The sequence below is a fragment of the Topomyia yanbarensis genome, chromosome 2, assembly GCF_030247195.1.
Source record: "Topomyia yanbarensis strain Yona2022 chromosome 2, ASM3024719v1, whole genome shotgun sequence".
Taxonomy (NCBI): Eukaryota; Metazoa; Arthropoda; class Insecta; order Diptera; family Culicidae; genus Topomyia; species Topomyia yanbarensis.
In genome coordinates this window covers 151230513-151242568 of record NC_080671.1, presented here as the reverse complement: position 1 = coordinate 151242568, position 12056 = coordinate 151230513, and the positions used below count along the sequence as shown (strand labels likewise).

At 45.6% G+C, this 12056-nt stretch overlaps 1 protein-coding gene across 1 annotated transcript in view; it reads left to right on the top strand.

Moving 5' to 3' along the window:
• Window positions 1-11117, top strand: part of LOC131681759 (CD109 antigen) — an 86503-nt gene extending 75386 nt beyond the window's left edge. Inside the window, exons 4-8 of the mRNA XM_058962768.1 lie at window positions 8798-9192; window positions 9249-9442; window positions 9510-9684; window positions 9758-9863; window positions 9927-11117. Of these exons, the coding sequence (XP_058818751.1) occupies window positions 8798-9192; window positions 9249-9442; window positions 9510-9684; window positions 9758-9863; window positions 9927-10141 (1085 nt within the window). The 3' untranslated portion in view covers window positions 10142-11117. The remainder of the gene's footprint in view (window positions 1-8797; window positions 9193-9248; window positions 9443-9509; window positions 9685-9757; window positions 9864-9926) is intronic.
• The last annotated feature ends 939 nt before the right edge of the window (window positions 11118-12056 follow it).

Below are 12056 nucleotides of genomic sequence, written 5' to 3'. Positions count from 1 at the left end.
TGCTGATGTTCTCCGAGCAGATACCGGTGCACTGTTATTAGCACTGTATTTCAAAGGACGATCAAGAAGCATCAGTCTTAACGAATAAAGAGTACTTGTCAGTAAGAGCAAGTCAGAACACCGCCATACCGTTCTCAGACACAGGGTCGAGATGACTGACGACGCTGGCTGCAAAAGGCGCAAATGTGCTGGGGGATTGAGGGCTTCCGGTTTGCTTTCTACCAGGCAATCTTCACTCGTGAAGATTTGTAACATAGCTTCGCGAAGCTAACGAAGGTTTCTTAATGCACACTTAAAACACTTTTTTCACTGCATTTTTTACAGATAGATCGTGTTATGGGTAGTTTTGTGATACATTACAAGAATATTGATCTAGTGAAGTTCTTTGCCGTTCATTTGTTAGAAAATTTCGAAAAACATTGATTATCAGCTAATCTTAAAACGGTAAATGCTTTTCTAAGTGTCAAATATATTGTGCGAATATGAAAATTTAATAAAATTCTGTAACGAAAATCCTATGGAAACCGCGAACCGCTCGAGAAGAGCTTCGCGAGCGAAGCCATCCGCTTTGGGGAAGGATAGAATAAAGAAGCAACTGATGTGTTTCTTCGTTGGTTGTTATAGCTTTGGCTCGCGTGTGTACACAGCGACAGGTTGCTATGCATCATCTTCCAAGCTAGCAGAATGCATCACAAGTGAATAAAGCTTGCTTGTGACGTGCGCACGAACGCTTCACAAAGCGATTTTTCCATGCGCCTCGGTGAAAAGCATCTTTCGACTTGTTGCAGATGGGTAATTGTGATATGAGCGTAGGCGCGATATTTTCCAAAAACCCAGGTTATTCTCGGAAGAACGTTCACGTTGAAAGTCCATGTTTCCACGTTGAGTGCCAATACTCGAAGCTTGGGGTCGAACCCGATTTTGAACGAGATAAATTTTAACCCGTACAAATCGGCATCTTTTTCACTAGTTTTTTTTTTGCTTCAACCGGATCATTCGACAGGAGACATTCTTTCGCCAGAGTACCTTGGATAAGACTACTTTCTCTTTAGTTAAACTACATTTTGATCAAATTTATTTCTTAACCTGGTGACCTTTATTACCCACTTATTCCATGTTCGCTCGTATCCACTAGACAACATGTTTCATGGCGACATGACCGGGGAATCTTGTGATACGGAGGAACTTTCTCTTCTAAGTTCTGAACCACTCACTGGAAATTAAGTATCATTGTCAAAGCCCGCACGATCATTTAAGAACAAATAGCCACACGGTTATAAAATCGAATTTATACACGCGAAGTCACATACGCGCTGGCAAATGTGACAAGCGTGTTAACATACGAACGCTTGAGCCTTTCACGGTCATCCACGCACACCTACGTTTGCGATCTTGCAAACTTGATAGCAACCCGGTGATAAAGTGAAATTTTTAGCACTAATAAATATACATCACATAATAACAAAATATAAATATTTGATATTAAACCTTATGGTGAAACATATTATTTTTATTTCTGAACAGCCAACAGTAGTACTGCTCAATTCACCTTTTTATTACATTCTGCAGCGGAATTATTCGTCAAGCATACATCAATTCCTTAACCCTACCCCAACCGTGATCGTTCCATGACGTTTTTGTGTTCTTTTTTTTACAATGGAGAAGACGATTACGTCCTAACCCAGTACACGTGCTATTGGTAGTTGTCCAAGCTACCACACGTGGTGCACTGGGGGCGTGTCGGGCTCAACCAGGGGGCCATACCGACTAAACTCCATTGGGTTCCGCCATCTATCCCCAGGAACTACCTTTCGGCATTACTTCTGGGGGATGGCCGTACTTAACGTACACTCTCACTCGTGCCTTACATTCGCACTCACTCACGCCCTACATTCCTCTGCCACGCCTCAAGGTGTCTGTAGCGATAGGTACCGGCAATATACTCTACGTTACGACCCTCCCATCTCGGCGTGGACAGACCATACCTCCGTCTATCATCCGCCAATTCACTCGCTCTACCACCATGCATCGGCGTGGCTATCGCGGTTGCAACCGCTGTGCCACCCTTGCCTCAGCATTAGCAAACCATTCATTCATTTCTCCGCACATAACCCATTCCGCTCTAGCTAACCAAACCCAAGTCAGTCATACTCCTCGCCTGCTGCTCGGCGCTCCATGCTCTCTGCAGCCTGCAGGCAATCTGAGTGGTAGCAGTCGAAACTGCGTTCCACTTCTCTACCGCTTGACACATCCCCTGTACAAGGGTATTAGGGGTTGTGTCCAAGCCGTAGACGTCTAGCATAGCTTCTCTTTCGACGTCGAAGCGGGGACATACGAACAGTATGTGCTCCGCAGTTTCGTCGACACCTGGGCAGTCTGGGCAGACTGGGGCCTCAGCGTGCCCAAACCTGTGGAGGTACTGTCGGAAACAGCCATGGCCTGAGGGAATTGTGTCAGGTGGAAGTGAACTTCCTCATGGGGTCTTCCCACCCAGCTCAATATGTTAGGTATCAGCCGGTGGGTCCACCTACCTCTCGACGAGTTGTCCCATTCGCGCTGCCATCTGGCGACCGAGGTCACCCTGGCACGCTCACGGACTCCCCTATTGCCACGCAATTCGAAACAATCTTCGTCTTCCCGGATGACCAGCCCGACTGGCACCATACCCGCTATCACGCAGGATGCATCGTGTGATACCGTGCGGTAGGCAGATATCACTCTGAGACACATCAAGCGATAGGTGCTCTCCAATTTGCGACGGTAACTGGTTACTTCCCGTGCCCTCGCCCAGGACGGTCCACCGTACCTAAGGATAGATACGGCGACACCGGTCAGTAGCCTACGTCTACTGGCGCACACCTTGGAGCTGTTGGACATCATCCTCGATAATGCCGCGACAGCCACCGAAGCCTTCTTGCACGCATAGTTGACATGGCTGCCGAAGGTCAGCTTGTCGTCTATGATGGCCCCAAGAATCTTCAGACTCCGCTTAGAAGTTATCTCGACTTCTCCCGCTTGGATAACTGCTTGTTGTACCGACTTACGGTTATTAACAACAACCACCTCCGTCTTGTGGTGGGCGAGCTCTAGGCCTTTCGCGCTCATCCATTCCGCCACTATGCTTATCGCGTGTGCCGGCGTTAGTTCTACCTCGGAGATTGACTCCCCATAGACCGCCAGGGTGACATCATCGGCGAAACCGACGATTTTCACACCCGGTGGGAACTTTAGTCTCAGAACCCCGTCATACATAAGGTTCCATAGTACCGGGCCCAGGATTGAACCTTGCGGGACGCCTGCGGTAATAAGAACACTTCGCTGACCGGCATCGGTCTCGTATAATAGTACACGGTTCTGGAAGTAGCTTTCCAAGATCCGGTACAGGTCCACCAGCAGACCAAGCCGGAGTAACGAGAGCGCGATGGCATCCCAGCTTGCACTGCTGAATGCGTTCTTCACGTCAAGTGCCACTAACGCACAATATCGAATGCCCCGCCTTTTCCGTTGGATCGCTATCTCGGCAGTCCTTACCACTGAGTTGATAGCGTCCACCGTGGACTTTCCCTTTCGAAAACCGAACTGATTACTTGACAGGCCCTCCGTACCTTCTGCGTATGGAGTTAGCCTGTTGAGGATAATCCGCTCAAGCAATTTGCCCGTCGTGTCAATCAGACAGATTGGTCTGTTCGCCGATGGGTCACCAGGCGGCTTCCCGGCCTTCGGCAACAGTACCAGCTTCCATCTATCCGGAAAACGGCACTCGTCAAGGCATCTCTGCATAGCCAACCTGAACATGTTCGGGTTCGCCATGATTGCTGTCTTGAGAGCGCTGTTTGGAACTCCATCAGGCCCTGGAGCTTTATTCACCGCTAGAGAATTAGCTACTGCAAGTAGCTCTTCATTCGTCACCGGGGCCACCACGTCGTCTGTACCCGGCGTGCCTTGCGACGCCGGGGGCCAGGGACTTATTGCTCGGGACGGGAAGAGTACTTCGATAATTCTCGCCAACCGTTCTGGCGACCGTTCGGGGGGTGAGGAGCCCCCTTTGGTCTTTGCCATCACGATCCTGTAGGCATCGCCCCACAGATTCACGTTGGCCTCCTCGCACAAATTGTCAAAACACGCTCTCTTGCTGCGCTTGATGGCCTTGTTAAGGGCCGATTTCACAGCACGAAACACTTCACGTCGTTCCACTCTAGCCTCCTCAGTGCGGGCTCGCTGCATCCTACGTCTAGCTTGTAGGCAAGCTGATCGTAGGGCTGCGATCTCTGCACTCCACCAATATACCGAACGTCTGCCATTTCTTGGCAGGGTTTTCTTCGGCATGGTGGCGTCGCACGCGCGTGATAGAACAGCTACCAGCGCATCCCCGCTTAGACTGTCGGTGTTGGCCTCCAGTCCCAGGGCCGCGGTGAAAACTTCGCTGTCGAAGTGATTGGTCTTCCACCCGCTTACCTGACAGGGATTACCCACCCTCGGATGCTGCACACCAAAGTTGATCCGGAAGCGTATTGCTAGGTGATCACTATGGGTGTAGCCCTCGTCTACCCTCCAGTATATGTCTGGGACCAGACTTGGACTAGCAAACGTTACGTCAATCTACGACTCGACCCCATTCCTACGGAATGTGCTACGGGACCATCATTGACTAGCACTGCGTCGAGTTTCGCAAGCGCCTCCAGAAGCGCTTGGCCCCTACTATTTGTACAGCGGCTGCCCCACTCGACCGCCCAAGCGTTAAAGTCACCCGCTATGACAAACGGCCTACGACCCACCATGTCAGACGAAAGCCTATCGATCATCTGGTTGAACTGTTCTATTGGCCACATAGGTGAGGCATAGCAACTACAATAGAACACACCATTGATCTTGGCAATCGCGACACCCTCCGCAGAGGACTGTACTACCGCCTGAATCGGGAACCGTCCCGTTGCACAGATTGCCGCCATTCTAGACCCGTCCGCCACCCAATTGCCGTTGTCGGCAGGGACGTTGTACGGGTCGGATAGAAGGGCGACATCTGTCCCCGACTCCGATACCGACTGCCACAGCAGCTGCTGAGCAGGTGCGCAGTGGTTAAGATTCAGCTGTGTGACGTTTGCCATTGCTTCCTCTTTCCCGCCTCCCCGAAGGGACTCGCAGGTCCGCCCATAACATGGTTGCGGCCCTGCTTCCTGCTAGCGCAGATGAGACACTTGGGTGCTCTCTCGCATTTCAGCGCCTTGTGTCCCTCCTCGCCGCAGCAACGACACAACTTGCTCCTGTCTGGGCCCTTGCAGTCGTATGACTTATGGCCTGGCTCCAGACATTTAAAACACCGGTCCACTGAAGGCGGCTGGGGTATGCTAACTGGGCATACTGACCATCCGATCTTCAACTTCCCTTTATCAGTTACTTTTTTGGCTTCCGCGACCGGTAGCTTGAAGTAAGCTACCTGCGTGCCAAGCAACCGCTCCCTGATACGTACAGAGTTCTGATCGATCTCGACAGCGCACTGCTGCTTAACGGCCGAGACGACGTCCTCTGCGTTTGTGATCTCGTCCAGTTGCTTACATTGGAGAGTCACTTCCGCTCCCAACGACCTCACCTGAGCGCCGTTTCCCAAGACCTGTTGGGCCAACATCCTATACGTTACTCCGCTGGATTGTGCATCACGCTTCAGCACACAGTGGGACGAGCCCGGACTTAAGTCCATATGTGAAGGTTATGCGATATTCTCACTAGTATTTTTCTCGTATCAGCTGAGCCTTCAGAGACATTTTCACGAGATTTTAGGTGATTTGAACGCAAAATGAATTTTTGACAGCTTTTTGAAGGTCATAACTCAAGTGTTTTTTGCATTATTTGACCATAGAAACTGCATACGATTATTTTCGTTTTTCAAAGAAACGGTTGATTTTATGCATTACATTACTTCACCAAAATTATCCGTGTGATAAAATTACATCGTAAAATCGCCAAAAATAAGTCACTAGTTGGTTTAGTTAATGTTTAAATAACTGTTTGTAATTAATTTTTATTGAATTCGAACTTCTAATGCGATAACAACAACGACGCCCGTGAATGCCCGTGATCACACTATACTCTTTCGAAAGCTTTTAATTTCCTCTTTAAAATGAGTCTATGCTAGTTTTGCGAAAACTTGCGATAAGCAATCAAAATTTTAAAAAACTGTCAATGGAGACGCATGGTTATTTGTGATATTGAATTTGAATAATCACTTTATAGCTAGAGTAATGACATTAATATATGCACAACTTTCAAAAAGCATTGAGAGCATGATCTACAAGGGTTTTACTAGTGATCAAGAATAAGAATCCGAGTGGGAAGTATGGTTTTGTAGGTGGTAAAGAATGTTTAAAAATCAATATTTTCAACCATCTGAAATATGTCATAAAATGTTTCTGGAACTATTTTTGTTAACTTATGCAATAACTGTGAAATTGAGTGAACACAGTTGAGTTCTAATCATTTGGTGAGACTATTTTGATCCGAGTTTGCATAGCTCTGATATAGCTTAAGCGTATGCGAAATTATGCATATAAAATAAGACCATTTTTAAATAAACCATATACGCGAAAAAAGGGTTTTGGATTTATTTTCATTTAAGATATGAAATAAGCAATCTAAGTAAAACACACGTGCAAAAAAAATCTTGTTGATTAGTGAATGTAAATCAACATTCCACTAAGACGCTGTTTGTTTCGAAAATGAAAGAAAATGTAGTTTTCATGTCAAGTAACCCAATAATGAATTAAACGTTCCAAAATTAATCTAACGCATCTTATTTGATTCTTAAAAACAAAATAGTCATTTCTGAAACCCCATAATGAAATTTCAATCAATTCGCTACAATATGGAAAATAAATTCCAAAATTAGTATTGAAAAACATTATAAAAGACAAAATACTTACTTTTGAGCCACTTTAATAAGTAGTAAAGTTAATTTCTATTTTTATAACCAAAATAGCGTACAAAAATTCCTTTAAAATTTTTTTGAACCTTCACAACAAAATAACAATTTTTGAGCCACCCTAATTTATAATGAATTTTTTTACAAGTTTTAATATAAAAAAATGATTTAGCACACGAAAATTAATATGCACAAATTTTAAGAACGATTTCGAAAAAAAAATATTTTTGAGACACCCTAATGAATGGTAAATGTTTATTTTTAAAATATTTTAATATCAAAAACGAATTCAGCGTACTTAAATTACATAAAAACGTCCTATTTGAACCGATTCGGTAAAGTTTGGACTTTAGTCCACCTTTTGTTCTAAGTCGTGCCACTGTGCAGCACCAAGATCATTTCGCCATCTTTGGTGCGTCTGACGCTTCGCACATCCTGTCCTAAATTCGAGGAGCTTTCGGCTGCCCGCAGCGATTTTAGGACCTCCGCGTAGCTACCCCCGTTGGTTTTCACCAGCAGGGCCTCTCCTCTGTCCCTTGCCTTCTTCTTCGCGGGTCGAAGTGCGCTCGAATTCCGCTTCCTACTGGCCACCTGCCATTCACCATCTTCTGCCGGTGGCGCCGGCTGGCTGGTGCCAGTTCGCTCCACATTATGCGCCCGATTGGCGACTTTCGCCTTTTTAGGCTGAGAAGTCGCCTTCTCGGGTCGCCGCCCTGCGGGATCCTTCGCACCCGGATCCGCGCCTCCCAAACAACGTTTAGCCTTATTGATTGCACGTCGTTTGGCGTTGCTCCGCGCGCCTACACTAGGCCTAGGCCGCTTCGCAGTCTATCCCTCCATCAAGCGTTTGGTGGCCGATAAAGCGAAGTCTATCGCCTCCTGCGCCATCGTCGCTCCGCCGTGGAAGGAGAAGGCCTCGGTTTGGATACCGCGGTCAGCCTTCTCTCTTTCCGGCAACCTGTCCATGTAGGCTACTTGTTCTTGTCTTGCGACTCGAACAGAATGACGAAGCACCAGCAGGTTCTGTTTAAGCTCCTTGCTGATGTTATTCTTCCCGCTTCGCAAAGGGGTTCAGCGCCGTAATCGCTTCCGCCTCCTCATCGCATACTTTTTTATTATTGTTTCTAAAAAGACTCATATTAAATCCCACGAGTTGCGCGAGAAAATAGGTCCGCCACGCCAGAGCTCCGCATTAACGTGGTAAGAGACACTTACTGTGGGGGGTGCCCAGGTACCCCACAGGCTCCGTTAACGATTGGGCATCTTTTTCAACCCCCCCCCCCATCATTCATCCTTCGGGACGGATCGCTTCACGCCTTGGAATTGGGGTTATCCCGTTTGGTGGGCCCATATCACCGGAACGGGAGGTCCGTAGCGCTATTGTATGCCGGCAACTACACGGCCCCCCTTCCTTGTCAGCATACGACCATAGTCCCAACGAGTTGGCTACCCGAACATTCCTATGGCTACTCGTATCCCAGCCGGCTCCGCGGGGAAGTAGAGATAGGAGTTCCTGGGCAAGAGGCTAAGGACCACTGTGGCTAACCACCGGGTCTGTATTGCGCATTGCCCAGGCATTTGTCAGCCACGTTTTTGTGATCTGCATGGGCCATTTAGCCATTACCCCTCCTATCATCGGCCTTGGATTGACTTGCGCTCTCCTGGCCGCTGCAAAATGAAAATGAAGTACATTGTAATGTACCTACAATCCTCAAAAATATTGTTTCAAATACATGCAATAATGTTATGGCTAAACATTAATCACGGATAATCGCCAAATTACTTTCATCTCGGATGAGACACTACTAGACAACTTAACAGGATTAGCCATTACCAACAGTATACCCACCTGAACGACTACTTTAAATCTATTTCTCATTACAGCCGACCTTGCCTACTGGGGTAACGACGAAGTTCCGCAGCCTCCGAGTAAACTAGAGAATCAAAAATACTTCAACCTACCTCGATTACCGTACAAATACGACTCCCTTAACATTGAAACAACGGCGTACGCATTGCTAACTTACGTTTCACGCCAGGAAACATTTACCGTAGTACCGATTGTGCGTTGGTTGAACTCTCAACGTCTCACCGATGGCGGTTGGGCTTCCAGTCAGGACACCGGTATCGCCATGAAAGCTCTCGGCGAATACAGTACCAGAAATCGTATTGCTGATGTGACCACACTCTCCCTCACCGTGGAAGCTACCTCGCTGCCCGGCCAATCGAAGGTCTTGCACATCGGAAGAAACAACCTTGCCGCCAGTCAGAGTATCGAGGTAAGCTAGTATAGATTGTTTGAAAATCAGAATCACTACACCGGTCTTCCACACAGATACCGAACGCATGGGGTACCGTAAAGGTACAAGCTAGAGGTGTTGGCTACGCAATTCTTCAGATGCATGTAGAATATTCGGTAGATTCGAGAAAATTCCAAACAAGTCCACCTGTTCCGGCGTTCGATCTGACTACACGAACCATTTTCCACGGCAGAAATCAGTCGCATATCAGCTACGTCATTTGCCAAAGGTTAGTATGATAACGCAGTAAACGTGATATTTTCTTCATAAATTTAATTTTCCATACTTTTCGGCAGATGGATAAATACACAGGAATCGATTCGATCTGGTATGGCCGTACTGGACGTAGCCGTTCCCACTGGGTACATGATTCAACAACAGAAGCTCGATCGGTACATTCTCAGCAAACGGGTGCGAAATCTTCAGCGCGCTCGGTATCAAGAGCGAAAAGTGCTGTTCTACTTTGATTATGTAAGTTATCCAAAATCAATATTCTCAACCAGGACATGAACTTAGCAGTTATTTATCCAAACTTTTCCTCTAGCTTGACAGCGAAATGATATGCGTTAACTTCACCCTCGAGCGATGGATGCCTGTAGCCAACATGTCACGTTACCTACCAATTCGAGTTTACGACTACCACGCACCAGGTATGGATATCACGGCCAGCACAATAAGAACTAACAGATTAACTTACTTTATTGTATCCACAGAACGCTTCAACGAAACCTTATTCGATTCGCTGCAAACCTATCTGTTGAACATTTGCGAAGTGTGCGGCAGTTCCCAGTGTCCGTACTGTTCGATCTACAACACCGCCATTCGGAATCCGGTTTCGGTGGTTCTACTGCTTGTCGCTAGTATGCTGCTGGTGGCCCGTCACTATCGAATAGTTAATCCAAACAGTTGGATATTTTGGAACGATTAGGAAGCAGGAGGATCGTGTCCTCTATTCTAAACAAGGATCCTGCCACGTGAGAACAGCTCTTTTAAATGTTTAAGTCAGACGTGTAAATAACTCGAATTCGCGATAACACGAATCTCTGCTAGGAAACTGCATGTGAACAGAATGTGCGATATTTTTTGTTCTAGAACTCGTGAGATGTTTTTTTTAATGCTGAACCGCCGCACTCATATCATACTGTTTTGCATGATTCCATCCAAGGCATTTGTTTTGTACAATTATCAGTCCATTATTTAAATCAAACTGTACAAGCCAATCCAATAGAAATTAGTATTTTTTTAATTCAAGTAAGTGAAAAAAGCAAGCAGCTGAGCAGGCAGGGGATTGCGACATTTCTCAAGTTTCGTTACGTGCTATAAATGCAGCGTAAAATCGGGAATTAAGAAGTAATAGTTATTGTTTTATCTTTTGTAGTGCGAATTTTATTCGTTTCGTAGGGTTTATAGGATTAATCTCACGCAACAGAAATCTTCAGGCCGTCCAAATTATCTGGTCATAAGTTTTGTATTATTTTAAGACACCTAATTTTAAACAACCAAACGAAACCCATCCATGGAAGTAACTTAAAAGTGAAATGAACTGGCGTATAATGTTTATTTTGTCAATAAAAACTCTTGACTTATCCAGACGATTCATGTCGTACTATAATAGTCTCCAGATTCAATCGTAAAAAAATATCAAAGCTCTTTAGGCAAGCAATATAAACCGATGTTACAAATTGTCAGGTGCCTTAACCCAGTTGTTCATAATCAACCTCAATGGATGTGCTAATTAAGCACATTTTAAAAGACTCACATTAAAAACATATGTTTGTGAGATGGAAGGAAACGATATTTTCAATGAAGGGTTTACTCCACAACAGTCACAGCAAGTTTTAGCATAATAACAGCTGTTTAGTAATTGAATTTTTTTTCTAAATAAATATGTGGAAATGATAGAAGTGTTTTTCCTCCGAAAGAAATAGCTCTAATCCACGTGCTAAAGCTAAGACAAGCTGCTCCGTCTTTCAATCCTACATGTCTTTAACAGTGACGTAGCCAGAAATTTGGTTTGTAGGTTGGTTGATTAAATATGATGTAACTTTGATAAAATATCGAAAGTTCAAAAACAATAACAGTCCAGCAGTTAATATTCCATTCTACAAAAAAAAGAAAAAAATAAAGAATGGTTTTCATACTTTAATTAATAACTTTATTCTATAAAATGTAAGAAAGTCACTTTTAAAGTAAAATATATGTTCAAAAATTTTTCTTACCATCAAGATCAAATCATTTCGAAACCGTCACCTTCGAAGAATAATCGTCAAATGGTGAATATTTTCCAGTGTACACAGGCTCCTATCTCATGCCAGGAGTGCGTAAATTGATGGCATTCAATCTGTAGGCCGACATCGACTGGCTACTACCGTCTTCTGCAACTGCAGTGTATGGAACATGGTAAAGCGCCCATATTCCATACGACTGCAGAAGACGGTAGTAGCCAGTCGATGCTACCGTAGGCAGAATTAAACACGAACAATCAGGAAGAAAATACGGGTCGGAAAAATCGGACAAGCCTCACGCGACTACAAAAAATGATGTGTGTAGTGTGGATCAAAGGTCATTTCTTCAACTACAGCAACATCAACGTGCACTGCCCTCACGAAGTGAGACCCGAGGACGAGAAAGATACATTTTACACGTAGCTGGAGCGTTTCTATGACAACTGCCTCATCGGCGACATAACCGCCCGCTCGGCCGGAAGGCATTTATAAACCGGTGATCGATCGAACAGTCTGCACAGTTATAAATGACATAGTCTAACGATGCTCGAACTTCGCTGCCTTTCGAGGAATGGTAACCCGAAGCCCCTCCATCCCCCGAACAGGTATCCGCAAGAC